Source organism: Ranitomeya imitator, chromosome 2, assembly GCF_032444005.1.
Source record: "Ranitomeya imitator isolate aRanImi1 chromosome 2, aRanImi1.pri, whole genome shotgun sequence".
NCBI lineage: Eukaryota > Metazoa > Chordata > Amphibia > Anura > Dendrobatidae > Ranitomeya > Ranitomeya imitator.
The window spans coordinates 102,534,793-102,549,902 of NC_091283.1; the positions used below are offsets into that span (position 1 = coordinate 102,534,793).

The 15,110-nt window shown below is 43.5% G+C and overlaps 1 protein-coding gene across 1 annotated transcript in view; it reads right to left on the reverse strand.

Moving 5' to 3' along the window:
• Positions 1–15,110, reverse strand: part of IL1RAPL2 (interleukin 1 receptor accessory protein like 2) — a 1,239,912-nt gene that overhangs the window by 1,116,827 nt on the left and 107,975 nt on the right. The window contains exon 2 of the mRNA XM_069747077.1: positions 12,794–12,897. Coding sequence (XP_069603178.1) covers positions 12,794–12,875 — 82 coding nt within the window. The 5' untranslated portion in view covers positions 12,876–12,897. The remainder of the gene's footprint in view (positions 1–12,793; positions 12,898–15,110) is intronic.

Here is a 15,110-nt window from a genome sequence, read left to right on the forward strand (position 1 = left end):
TACCGGCCTAAGCTAGAGAAAAATCCCACAGGACCTGAAGGGAGTCCACTATGTATGGCTGGTCCGCTACCCGTAGTGATGCAATTTTCCCGACCTGCCTGTTCCTTGTGGAAAAAAGGTCTATAACCGGGAGGCCCCATAGATGCACTATCTGTCCGAAGATCTACCAGTTCAGGGACCATTCCCCCTGGCTTAGGGAGTGACGGCTGAGATAATCTGCCGGCACATTGTGCTTCCCCCTTATGTGGAGTTGCCGACAGAGAAAGGAGATGAGCCTCGACCAAGGTAAGTATGTCATTTGCGGTAGACATCAGTGATTGTGACCTTGTCCCCCTTGATGTTTTAATTCGGCTACCACTGTCATGTTATCGGTGTGTATACACACGAGTGAACACCGCAGAGACGGTAGAAATTGAAGGAGTGCATATTTCACTGCCATGAGCTCTTTTAAGCTTGAAGAGCCTTGAGTTTCCATGGCCGACCACTTCCTCTGGGTTAGCCTGTCTCCCACGTGGGCTCCCTACCCTACGGGGCTGGCATCGGTCGTAACTATGCTGTCCGGTTTTATTTCCCACGGCACCCCTTTTGACAAGTGCTGCGAGTCCAACCACCAGACCAGATTGTTGAGAGTGGCGATTGACAATCGCAATTTTCCTCTCAGGCGGCCCTGAAGTCTTCTGTCTACTCTGAGTACCTCGCTCTGCAACATGCGGGTTTGGAACTGAGCCCACTGAACGGCTGGTATGCAAGACGTCAAGGAACCCAGCAGGGACATAGTGTCTCTAAGGCTATGTGCCCACATTGCATTTTTTAAAGCATATTTGTCGTGATTGTCTGAGGAGGAAACACTTAAAAAAGGCTTACAAACAGTATCCCATTCATTTCTAATGCATTCTGCAATTGATGTGTCCTTGCTGCGTTTTTTTCCACAATGGAAATTTATCACGGAAAAAAAAGGCATCATGTTCATTATTTTTTTTTAGCGGAATCGCGGCAAGTCTGCACCCATAGACATGCATTAGAAATCCCCTTGTAAAATGCTTGAAAAACGCATGAAAAATGCGGTAAATATGCCGTAAAAACGCATCTAAACCGCACCTAAATCCGCATGTGTTTTTCCTGCCAAGAGTATGCAGAATTGAAGCAGAAAATTCTGCTTTTATTCTGCAACATGGGCACATAGCCTTAACGTCAGTCTTGGATCATTTCTTACTCCCATGACCCTGCAAACGATGTTAAATTTTTAGTCCTCTGGCAGAAAACATTGTTGGGCTTTCGAGTCCAGAAGGATGCTGAGGAATGTCTGACGAGTCAAGAGATCTAACCATGACTTGTTTAAATTGACTAACCAGCTGAAATCCTGCAGGGTTGATATTATACAATTTAGGCGGGCCCTTAACTGGACGGCCGACCCTCCCACTATTAGGAAATTGTCTAAGCGAGGTATAACCAGGGTATCCCATTCCCGGAAATGGGCCATCACCTCCACAATTACTTTAGTAAATACCCATTGTGCCATAGACAGCCTGAACAGCATAGCCGCAAATTGAAAATCTCTGACCTGGTCGCCTAGCCGAATCGCCACTCTGAGGTTTTGCTGATGGTCTTGGTAAATAGGCAGATGGTAGTAAGCATCTTTTAGATCCAGAACGGTCATGTAACACCTGGGAAATAGAAGTTTAGTTGCAGACCTGATAGACCTGATAGACCTGATTTTAAAGGCATGATACTGCAAGAATTTATTCAGTTTCCTCAAGTTTATAATGGTTCTAATGGAACCATCAGGTTTGGAAACCAGAAATAAGGGAGAATACAATCATTTCCCTTTCTGGCCTTTAGGGACTTCTACCAGAACTTTCTTTTCCCTCAACCGCAGAATTTCTATTTTCAGGGCTTGCTGCTGGACCGGGGCATTTAAAGTTGTTAGCGCAAAGGAGCTTGGAGGGATTTTCCAAAACTCCAATTTCAACCCGGATGAAATAATTCCCAGGATCCAGGTACTAGATGTTATCCTAGCCCATTGGTTATAAAAATGACTTAATCTACCTTCCACTGGGAGGACAGCCCTACCGATAGTTGCATATACATTTGGACATTAAGGCCCCGCCGAAGTAAGACCTTTCTTTTTCAGCTCCGCCAGTTTCCAATCTCAGTCTGAAAATCTCTTCCGGAAGGACATCAGCTTCCTGAAGGTGTTCCTAAAAGCAGAGTTTAATAATTTAGGGAATCCTTTCTTCCAATCTGCTGCTTTTGAAAGAATGTCGTCATGAACGGGGCCAAATAAGTACTCACCCCGGCATGGAATGGCACATAATTTTGCTCTAGCCTGAGCAACCCCTTTCCAGCTTTTCAGCCAGAGTGCACGCCGGGCAGCGTTTGACAGGCCCGCAGACCTATTTTAGAAAATCCACCGACGCATCCGCCAGGTAAGCCGCTCCTGCATGGATCAGAGAGAGGGAATCCAATACTTTATCTCTAGGGACTTTGGACCGTAACTGCTCCTCCAGTTGATCCACCCAAACTATTATGGATCTGGCAGTGCAGGTGCTTGAAATCGCAGGCTTGAAGATTCCGGCCGACAACTCCCATACCCGCTTTAAGAACATATCCGCCTTCCTGTCAGATGGATGCTTAAGAAGGCCAGCATCCTCTAGGGGTAGTGCAGCTGACTTTGATGCGGAGTCCACAGCTGCATCCACTTTAGGAATTTTTACACACTCAGCCAGTATGTCATCATTAAATGGGTATCTTCTTTTTTGCGGCAGATGGCAGGAAATCCTTATCCTGTTTATCACACTCCCGCTTAATGAGATTTTTAACTGTGTCATTCAATCAAAATGGTTTATGATTTCTCTGGCACAAACCTGTAAACATGAGGTCCTGGGCCGATTTGGGCTCTTTATTATCCGCAACCCCCATGGTGATGCGTACTGATTTTACTAACATGTCCATAATTTCTCCCGGGAAACATGGTCTACCCTCCTCGTCCAAGGATGATAATGATGAGTATTCTGAGTGCTCATCCTGCTGTTCCCCTATAGATGGACTAGATCCTGAACTCAATCTCGCCATACTAGCCTTTTCATGGCATCTCCCTTTAAAGGAACTATTAATCTCTTCCCTGAGGACAGCCCTTAAATCTGATATACGAAGGGGAGCCTCTTCCTCCAAGGTTTGGCATATGCAGGCCTGACAAAGACTCTTTACATAGCTGTCAGGCAGGGGTACTGTGCATAAAGCACACTGTTTGTGCTTAGTTTTTGCTGACTTTTTAACCTAAAACAAAGCACAGAAGGGGAAAATTCAGCTATTAGGTGATCATTAAACACTCACCACTCGAAGCTGTTCAGTGGAGTACCGCTTCCGGAGGAGGTGATTCAGCACATGACATGGGGCCCCCGAATGCTACTACCCCCGTTCCACTCTGCTGTCGATAATCCCACCCTTAGAGCGACCGCTACCACCGCCGCTGCCTTTTTTGCGGTGCTCGGGCTCCTCTGACACCGGTAGGTGCTCCATATCCCCCACAGAGGACATTCTGCTGGCACACTGGCCACAGATCTGGCGCTGACCTTAGAAGGCCCGACCACGCCTCCTCAGCGAATCCTCCCCGGTCTCCCCTGGAAGTACCTGGTTGAACTTCCGGGTTACGAGTGCTTTGCTTTCTGCGGCCACTAGCTCATAGCTGGGCATTCCAGATGAGAGCAGGGATTACTCTTCTACCTGCTGCGCCCGCACGACACAGGGCAGCCTCCCCCGGACCCTGGGATCACGACATCCATCCCCCAGTTCCCATCAGGACAGGAACCCAAACTGAGGAGGTAAGGGGGACTGCCTCTTTTTAGCCTGTAAGTTCCTGTCCTGATGGTGGGCAGATCTCTTCTCTCGATGGGTGCTGTTGTTGCGAAAGGAAAAAAAGCATAAATGACTGTGGAGAAATAAGACAACACTGAATTTTTTACCTAAATTATCTGGGAATAAAGGAAGATCCCATTTATGTTCCTATTGTTAGGAGTCGAGTTTCCTCTGCTGTACAGGGGGAATCTCGATCCGTGTCTGCTGCGGTCTCCCATGCGGTATCGGCCGCAGTGGGCTCTGCTCAGCGGAGACGTCGCTCCCAGCGTCTCGCTGGGGCTGATTCGGTGCATAGGGTCACTACTGCCTTTTCTGGCTTTCCTATGGTACCCTGCACTGATCTGCGGCGAGCGAGCCTCTCTGGGACTAAGTCCTTGTTTACTCACACTGAGCATGCCCAGAGCAGGGTCTCCCATTGGAGGGCGAGGGCCACATGTTCGGTCACATGCTCAGGTGCTGCAGTACATTCCATTGGTCCTTCTGGAAGGTCCTGAAAGGGCAAAACATGCTCAGGTACTGCAGCACTTTCCATTGGTCCTTCTGGAAGGTCCTGAAAGGGCAAAAACTTCAGTAGCAGCTTCCTGTGCTGCAACTATATAAACTGCGCATGACCGCACGGCCATGCGCTAGTATCGTCTTATGCTATATGCTTTGCGCCAATGTGGTCATGTGTTTGAATGTGTTCAGGGACCCGGCTGAAATAAGCCCCTAGAATGCTGGCACCTCCGGCGAGGAGATTGTGTTTAAGTGTGTTCAGGGACCCGGCTGAAATAAGCCCCTAGAATGCTGGCATCTCCGGCGAGGAGTTTTGTATGCATGCATGACCACTCACTGCTCACATCTGGGTAGTTGGCCTGTGCCTCTGTGAAAGTCTAACAGGGCACAGAGCTTTCCTCTCGCGGTTACTCTGTGAAGCTAACAGAGTTGGTATATACCGCCATATAGAGCCGCCATTATTTAGCAGCAGGTGCTTTCCTGCACGGTGGATCCCGGGTTGCGAACGCACCAATTCCATTTAATAAATTATATATTTGGTGCGTTCCGCCAACCCTAACACCTATTAAGTGAAAACTTCACTACAAAAGGGTTGCTTACATTTGGTGTAGAAAGTATTCAGTGGATTGAGTGGCATGATCAATCATCCCTTTGACAGATGAAAGTTAGATTACCCATGATAAAGGCACCAATGGTAGGGGGTCAGATCTGACTGTAATTTAATAAGACAGATTGATAGGTTTGCTGCAAGAATCCCAATTCTAGCTTCACGCAGGTAGATATGGCTGTAGGCTAAAGCCTTGTTGTTAGACATGTTACTAGAAAAAGTTCTAAGAGAAATCTTGATCACAACTAGGGAAAAAAACAGAAAACCCACAAGCTGGACATGCTGCTGTTAAAAAAAAAAAATCACACTATCACAAAAAATTACAAATTTTATTCACACTGAGGGCTTGTGCACAATCCCATATTGCAATATGAAATATCGCATCACTAAATGCCTATAGCCTATAATGCCCCCTCATGTGCATCTGATTGATTATAAAAACTGCTGTGAAAAAAATGTGGCACATTCCACCACTTGTCATATTGCATAGCTATTCTCCCTAGAGCCACAGCTTCCAGAGAAAACTAAGCTGCCAGACAGAGAAACACAAGAGGGTATACTGCTCCAGAATGCATTATTTACAGGGAATCTGCATTGTACCATACAGGTAAAGCAGTGTCCACAATGCCTTATGTAACTTTTTGGATGAGATCGTCTTCCAAATGCACAAATGCAATTAAATGACAACTGTAACGTTGACTTTACTTGGCTTTGTAATCCACAGCTACAAACATAATAGGAGCATGAATCAACGGTGACTATGCCATTTTTATTGTTGTACAATATTCTGAGTAGTCTAAAAAGTAATCTGTCACACCATGGAAAAATTTAGGCTATTACTATGGGCATACAGGACATAGAATGGTTAAACCAGTCTTACCTGAATGCCTCATAGCGGCGGTCTAGTAGTTGAGGCTCTGGGGCGTGTGGTGCCTAGAAGAAACCCCTTCCTCCTCTTTTCATTATAATAGCACCCCCCTCACATGCATATTACACTGACCTGTGACATGCAGTTGCGGCGCTGTGATCCCGCACAGGCGCCATCCACTTGCACAGTTATGTGAACCTTATCCGCCTTTCTATGGGCAGAGTCTTTATCAATCTTCTGCAAGGCGAGTCTTTAATACTGCGCAGTGACTCCCCTGCGCAGAAGATCAATGAAGACACAGCCCATAGAAAGGCGAATAAGGTTCACATAACCACGTGAGTGGATGGCGCATGCAATAGATTATAGCACCTAAAAGGAAAACTCATGAAATTATGAAAATCACAGGATATGTTAACTGAGGAAAAGGCATGTTATTTGGACTGTTTATCAAAAATTCTATATAGTCATTTGTATGCCTTTTTATTTCCAACTGTTCCTTTAACATTCGTTCTATATATTAGAGTGGTGGTACCTCATTTTCTCGTTTTTGACCATCTAGATATATTTAGCATCAATTAGGAGCACCACACACAGAAACACATACACTTAACACCTTGGCTGAATTTGGCAAATCATCAAGACCCGCTGCTGGCAGCTCATTGTATTTTCCATTCAATTACATCCTAGATACGCTCGACTTCCAGAGATGCTACAAAATGTATAGGTGACACATGTTGCTCACAGTTACCTTGAGCAACATGCAGGCTAGCATTGTCATACTGAAAAACTACCCCTGGAACACTTGGGAGAGACAACAATAACACTGGTTCCATGATTGACTCATTCTGAACGGTGTAAGAACCCTAAAGTGTCATACAGTGTCAACACAATCAAAATGCATTTGCATTTTATTGTGGTGCGAACCAGATATTCATTGATGTCCAGACTAGTTCTTCCATCTGCCACACTAGTTCTTCCATCTAGGGGACGTCATTGGTCAAAACTTGCAAAGGAAGCTGCCAGCAGCATCTCTTGATAATTTATCTGAATGCATTTAGTGCTGCAAAATGTTCATCAGACAACCATTAATAACCACATGGATAGCAGTCAAGTTGTGGAAGTGCGGGATTTCTGTGCGTGACGCTTATAGTAAGTAAATCATGGTTTTTTTTTTAAAGAATTTTGTGAGTCAATTGTCCGATTACTTTTGGTCCCTTTAAATACAGGGTGGCACATGTTAAGGAGCTGAAACTCCTAAACCCTTAATCCAATTTTAATGCGAATACCATCAAATGAAAGCTGAAAGTCTGAACTTCAACTGCATCTGAATTGTTTTGTTTAAAATTAATTGTGGTAATGTCTAGAACCAAAATTAGAAAAATGTTGTGTCTGTTCAAATATATATGGACTTAACTGTACATACATACATTCAGACTATAGTATTACTTTTTCCCAATTATAATATTTTGCTACAGCATATATTTAAATTATTATCTTTTTCCATCTTCGGGAGAAAAACCCTATCTCCAGTTTCCCGACTTCCAGCTTGCCAGAGGGCAATGTGCTCCTCTTTATTGACAGCTTGGACCATCGGCATAGCTGCACCACTTATCCGAGCTGTACACTCACCAATGCGGTTTTCAAAAGCAGCTTTTCATATGCAACATTGGAGGATCACCGGGGCACTAAAGCTGGCTGGATCCAGCAATCTTTTTGGCTAAGAACTTGCGTAGTAGACCGACCACTGCTGATAGACGACAGAGGTAGACAGTAAAAATAAGATTAACGATCTCAGCACTTTAGAGACGATAATTTACAAAATTGTTTGTTTTTATAACCACTTTGCATTCTGACCCATTTTATTCATTGAGACAATAATTTAAAGGGAAAAAAATATAGTGACCCATGATGACTAAACCATGGGCAGGCATGAGTCACGGAGAGACGTGACACTGAAACAAAGAAGGGTAGGACGAGGACTTGCCTGCTAGTCTTCTCGGTTTCCCAAGTTCTTTGCCAATGTTTAACCCCTTACCGGCATCGGACGTACTATACCGTCCGATGCCGGCTCCCCTGCTTTGATGCAGGGCTCCGCGGTGAGCCCGCACCAAAGCCGGGACATGTCAGCTGTTTTGAACAGCTGACATGTGCCCGTAATAGGCGCGGGCAGAATCGCGATCTGCCCGCACCTATTAACTAGTTAAATGCCGCTGTCAAACGCAGACAGCGGCATTTAACTACCGCTTCTGGCCGGGCGGCCGGAAATGACATCATCGCCGACCCCCGTCACATGTCCGGGGGTCGCCGATGCGTCTCCATTGTAGCCATAGAGGTCCTTGAGACCTCTATGGTTACTGATTGCCCGTCGCTGTGAGCGCCACCCTGTGGTCGGCGCTCACAGCACACGTGCAATTCTGCTACATAGCAGCGATCAGCAGATCGCTGCTATGTAGCAGAGCCGATCGTGCTGTGCCTGCTTCTAGCCTCCCATGGAGGCTATTGAAGCATGGCAAAAGTTAAAAAAAAAAGTTTAAAAAAATGTGAAAAAAATAAAAAAAACATAAAAGTTTAAATCACCCCCCTTTCGCCCCAATCAAAATAAATCAATAAAAAAAATATCAAATCTACGCATATTTGGTATCGCCGCGCTCAGAATTGCCCGATCTATCAAATAAAAAAAAGTATTAACCTGATCGCTAAACAGCGTAGCGGGAAAAAAACTTGAAACGCCAGAATTACGTTTTTTTGGTCGCCACGACATTGCATTAAAATGCAATAACGGGCGATCAAAAGAACGTATCTGCACCGAAATGCTATCATTAAAAACGTCATCTCGGCACGCAAAAAATAAGCCCTCAACCGACCCCAGATCACGAAAAATGGAGACGCTACGAGTATCGGAAAATGGCGCAATTTTTTTTTTTTTTTTTTTAGCAAAGTTTGGAATTTTTTTTCACCACTTAGATAAAAAATAACCTAGTCATGTTTGGTGTCTATGAACTCGTAATGACCTGGAGAATCATAATGGCAGGTCATTTTTAGCATTTAGTGAACCTAGCAAAAAAGCCAAACAAAAAACCAATGTGGGATTGCACTTTTTTTGCAATTTCACCGCACTTGGAATTTTTTTCCCGTTTTCTAGTACACGACATGCTAAAACCAATGATGTCGTTCAAAAGTACAACTCGTCCCGCAAAAAATAAGCCCTCACATGGCCAAATTGACGGAAAAATAAAAAAGTTATGGCTCTGGGAAGGAGGGGAGCGAAAAACGAACACGGAAAAACGAAAAATCCCCCGGTCATGAAGGGGTTAAACTACATTTTCTCTGAAATGCTCAGGTTTTATCAGAGCAAAACATAGATATCTACAATGCGTGAATGTATCACTGATTCAGGTTGTCCATGGTTGCCGGAGCGTGAATCACCTTACAGGTTCTCATTAAAATGTAAATTCTTAAAATTAATGAAACAGAATTAGTCATTTTTTTGCCATAGATTTTCATTAGAACAAGGAAATTTTCAAAAAAATTGTCAAAATGATGTCTTTGAAGACAGGAGAAAGCAGTAATGGCTTTTGATTTATAGGTAAGATTTTTTTTTTATAGAACAAGAGCAGAGATTGCAAAGGTTGAGGAACAGTGTAATATAGGTCAGCTGTCAGGAAGCATTCGACTACAGGGTCTGAAGCACTGTGAACCTATCTATGCACGCTCCATGATTTCGCTTTTATGATGTGAATCTCTCCAATGCAATGTTCCAATCTGTGGAGTGTAAAAATAACCAGCCATCAATATAATTCTCAATCAATATCAAGACCAAGCAAAGCCTCTCAGGTGTCTCATTGTGTAGCAGAGTGCAGCGTAACACAGCTAGCATGAAAGTGAAGTGGAGCTTTGGCGACTTAGTTAAAAGGTAAAAGGATAACAATCAGGTGCTATATCAGGAAGAAATAAACCCAATCAATACTTTCACTTTACAGTCACTAAGACACAGACAACCCTCTATACTTCATATTACAGAGGCTTTTTCCACCATGTGGGGCATAGTTATGCGTTCCCATTTCCATCAGCAGGAACGCTAACAATCTGACAGCAATAAAAAAGAGCTTTCATGACTTCTAACGTGAAGCATTTTACATCCCCGGATCAGTTTATTCATGAGACTTGAATTAAAAAAAAGTGGATATATAGCAATGCATCTATCAGACCAACTTTACAGTGAAGCTCTTACACTGCCCAGACAAATCTAGAAACCAATCACTATAAATTAGATAGATATTTTTTTATTTTTCCGCTTTTACTTAATTATGACTAATTATATCAATTAAAAAAAAGTATAGGTTATATTTTTCTCAATTGTATTCTGCTGAGTATAAAATAAATCTTGGTATACTATACAGGAACGAGCAATAAGTTTTTGTTGACTGATACAATCACCTACAAAATATTGAGGTTTGGGTTCAAATGAGAATGAAATATTTGTTTGTTAAAGAGATCAATTGTCCGGTGTATTCACATGAATTATACTAAAATTAAGCCATAGTCTGATCTGTTAAAATAGCCTGCATGTTGCTGGTTTCCTTTCAGCAATTTGGACATAAAAAATGGAAATACAAAAAAAAGCAAAAATAGTAGTGAAAATATATTGCAAAGGTATTAATACTTTTATGTACAGCGCAGGACCTACAGCTCGATGGACCAAAAGAGGATTTGCGCGTCATCCTCCAGACCAGTGTTCCCCAAGTCCGGTCCTCAAGAGCCACCAACAGGTCATGTTTTCAGGATTTCCTTAGTATTGCACAAGTGATAATTGCATCACCTGGACAGGCAAGCATTCAATGACCTGTGCAATACTAAGGAAATACTCAAAACATGACCTGTTGGTGGCTCTTGAGGACCGGAGTTGGGGAACACTGCTGTAGACCAATGCCATCCAATCTCAAGTTCTCACGGCCCCCAACATATCATGATTTCAGCATTTCCTTAGTATTAAACAGGTGATGGAATTATTATTAAGGCACCAGAAACTGACACAGGTTCTCTCACCTGTGCAATTCTAAGGAAATCCTGAAACATGAGGTGTTGAGGCCATGAGGACGGCATTTGGGAAACACCGATCTAGACATATGTACTGTACTAGGTATAAGACAGTTTAATGGAGAGTCTTCATTTTAAGCATCATAATAAACATTCCAATCTAATGAATAATAAAGATATTGAAGGCTGACTTACAGAGTAAATAAACTTTAATTATTGATTAGCTTTTGCAAAGTTATGAATATATGTAATATAGGTCATAGCTTTATTTTGGATCTTTCTCTTCCAAATACAATGCTCAGGACGGTTTTAACTGCCCCATTCAAACGTCCTTTCGACTTTAGCTACTGCTCCGAAAGAATCCATACTGTATGTTGGGGACCTGAGCTTAGAATCTATACTTTTTTATCTTTACAATCTGTGTTCAGGAGATTCCCTTTCTGAGTATGGGGAAAAGGAACAGAGAAGCAAAGACAGGAAAAGACCTACGCTCCGATTTTACAATTGGAGTACATGCCTTATCCTGTCAGACTCTCCGCATATTTTACCTATAGTCAAAAAGGTTAAGCTCCCAACATGGATTGTGAAAAAAGTATAGATTCCAAGCGCAGGTCCCCAACTCAATAAAGTATGGATTTTTTCTAAGCAGCAGCTAAAGCCAATAGGGAGTTTGAACGAGGCAGTAAAAACAGCAGTTCAGCATAGTGTTCGGGAGAGAAGGAGCTAAAATAGGATATAGACTGATAAATAATTACACGAAAAAAGTTTAGTGAGTCTTTAAGGTGCTAAATGTTTCATAGGTGATGTAATATTCATTTAAAGACAAGACAAATTTGAACTGCTGCCAAAACACCATGCAAACATTTATAATAAAAGCAAAGAAAGTGGGCAAAAATTGTAGCAGATACTTTTTAAGAAAGAAAAAAGAAGAAAAGCAAGCAGCACAGCTCAAATATCCAGAGATTATACGCTCAATGTGGAAAATCCAACACGATAGGTAGTCCGACCAGGTGAAAGGAGGTGCTTGCGTAGAACAAAGTATACATATGAACCAGAAAATGTAGAAAAAACGCAATAGCACTCACCAATCTTAGCAGTTCAAACGTCCTTTATTGGAACATGCAGCAAGATCCGGGGAAGCGCTTTGTGTCAGCGCGAAACGGCCGTCGTCTTGTCTGTCGCACTCCTGTTCTCACTCCCTCCCTTGAGCCGTGAAGATTCCTTGCTGCATGTTCCAATAAAGGACGTTTGAACTGCTAAGATTGGTGAGTGCTATTGCGTTTTTTCTACATTTTCAGATACTTTTTAAGACTGGTCACTGTCACCAGCAACCAACACTTGATTCTTTAATTTAATTAATGACTTGTTAGGTTAGAGATAACGGGCACTAAAATCCAGTGATGGAATTACAAAATCACTCAGTTCTAGACTTCTATATAACATTTCAGAAGTCATATGAATTCACACGCTGGAACATAGTATCATTTTGTTAAATAGCTTCATGTAAAAAAGGAACTTCTTCTAAAAATACAAATGTCAATGACAGATTAGGTATTGTCATTCATCTAATAGTAATATGGAAGCAATTTACTAGGTTATTAAGGTAATGTTTCAAAAATAAAAAGAACAACTTCTTGTATTTTCCATCCATTGATGCAAAGAACCCTTTTTTGACATTTTTCGAATAAGCATTTTTCAGGGAACAAGCCCTTTTCGGGTTTTCCCCTTCATGTTGCCGTACATGTGTTTTGGTACCACAACATGCACGCTTTCCATAGGCTTTAATTTTTTACATAGAGTTAATGTTCAACATTCAGTTTTTTGAGCAAATATCAAAAACATGTTTTTCTTTCTGGTATAAAATAACTCGTTGTCAAAAAGTGCTGGTCATTAACCATAACATATTTAGATAAGTAAATACTCCATCTTACCAGAGTTTCTTTTGGACACCAGCTTTACATCTGCATTAACAGCCGTCCAAATAAAAAAGGTGAAGAATACAGAAGGCTTCATCTTTCACCGTCTTATCCAGGCTCTGGAAAACAAAGAAGAAGGGGTTATAATAAGTTGCATTTTTTGTGTTATTTTCATCTATTATGATGGACATGATTAGGTATAGTTTGCTAGAACAAGCACCATTCCATTACAATTTATTCTGTATTTAAAAGCGACGTCTGCTCTTTTTTCATTTGATTACTTACAACTCGTTGCCAAGAGACTGGTCACCACTTCTGTCCAGCAGGGGTAGCTGAACATGTGTCGTGCTTCCAAGCCCTTTCCTACTATGTTTGTAAGTATTGCTTTTAGGTTGGTCAGAATGACTAGAATGTCCTTAAAGGGTTATTCCTCCCCACAAAAAAAAACATGTGAATCACTGGTGAGACAATGATCCCAAGTTTGAGGCTCTGGAGCCCCAATATCGGGACCCTCCACCCAATCTTGAATGTAGCGGAGGTTTGAACACTTCATTAATTATCTGAAACTGCTGGAAACCGACAAACACTGTACATGGCAGTCTCAATGAAGTAATGCCTGAACATGCGCACCTCTATTCCATTCAAAATGGATCTCCAGAGACCTGTTCTTGGGGGCTCCAGAGATTCAACCTAGGGATCACTAAGGATCCCAGTGGATGTACACCCAGCAATCAGCAAATTATTCCCTATCCTGTGGAGAAGATATAGCTTGTGTTTTCAGGAAGCACCATTTAACCTCTAATAAAAAAAACAAAATATTAAATTAATCTAAATTTCCCAGAATAAATGAACATTTTGGATATAATCTGTCAGCTACACAATTTACAGCAAAGAGGTCCAAACTCTCAGTCCGTAAATGTGAACCTTTGATCTGCAAATAAAGTTTGTGCTGTAGCCTGCTACAGAAACTATAAACAGACAGACATATAATGAGTAAGGGTTAAATAACATGTTTTCCTGAAAATAAGACTGGATCTGATATTTTTTGCTCCAAAAAGGGGGGTTATGGCTCATTTTCAGGGGATGCTTTATTTTTTTGTTTATGAACAACAATCCACATTTATTCTTGAACAAAAAGTCAACATTTATTCAAATATAATCATGCCATCACACACACAGTGCCAGTGGCGTATCTAGGGGGGGCAGCCGGGGCATGTGCCCCGGGCGCAGTCGGCAGGGAGGCGCAGTCGGGCCACCTAATGTGGCGGTCCGCAGTGTCTTCCCTGGCGGCTGCATTCTGCTGCCCCCGGTCTGGGAGTCAGCTGTTCTCTGTGCCGACTGTCAAGCTGACAGCCGGCACAGAGAAGCTGCAGAGCGCCGGCTCCCAACATGTGCGGAGGTGGGAGGGGTGCCCCTGCAGGGTGGCTGCGGCAGGCAGGGAGAAATCCCTGCAGCTCCGCTGCCTACAAAAGAAAATAGCAGCGGAGCTGCAGCGATCTGTCTTCCTGCCCGCGCTTCCTCTCACACAGACGCGCCGCTGGATGAGGTGAGAGGTGTGTGTGTGTGTGTGCGGCGCGCTGCAGGGGAATGTGCAGAAAAATAAATGGTGTGTGTGTAGGGGGAGGAGAGGGCAATGATGGGGCTGACAGGGAGAGCTACGGGCAATGATGGGGATGTGAGGGAGGAGAGGGCAATGATGGGGATGGTGGTGGAGGAGGAAATGATAGAAGTGGTGGAATGGGCAAGGATGGGGATGTGGGGGAGGAGGAAATGATGGAAGTGGTGGAATGGGCAATGATGGAGATGGTGGGGGAGGAGAGGGCAATGATGGGGCTGACGGGGAGAGGGCAATGATGGGGATGCTGGTGGAGGAGGAAATGATAGAAGTGGTGGAATGGGCAAGGATGGGGATGTGGGGGAGGAGGAAATGATGGAAGTGGTGGAATGGGCAATGATGGAGATGGTGGGAGAGGAGAGGGCAATGATGGGGCTGACGGGGAGAGGGCAATGATGGGGATGCTGGTGGAGGAGGAAATGATAGAAGTGGTGGAATGGGCAAGGATGGGGATGTGGGGGAAGAGGAAATGATGGAAGTGGTGGAATGGGCAAGGATGGGGATGGTGGGGGAGGAGGAAATGATGGAAGTGGTGAAATGGGCAAGGATGGGGATGGTGGTGGAGGAGGAAATGATAGAAGTGGTGGAATGGGCAAGGATGGGGATGGTGGTGGAGGAGGAAATGATAGAAGTGGTGGAATGGGCAAGGATGGGGATGTGGGGGAGGAGGAAATGATGGAAGTGGTGGAATGGGCAAGGATGGGGATGGTGGGGGAG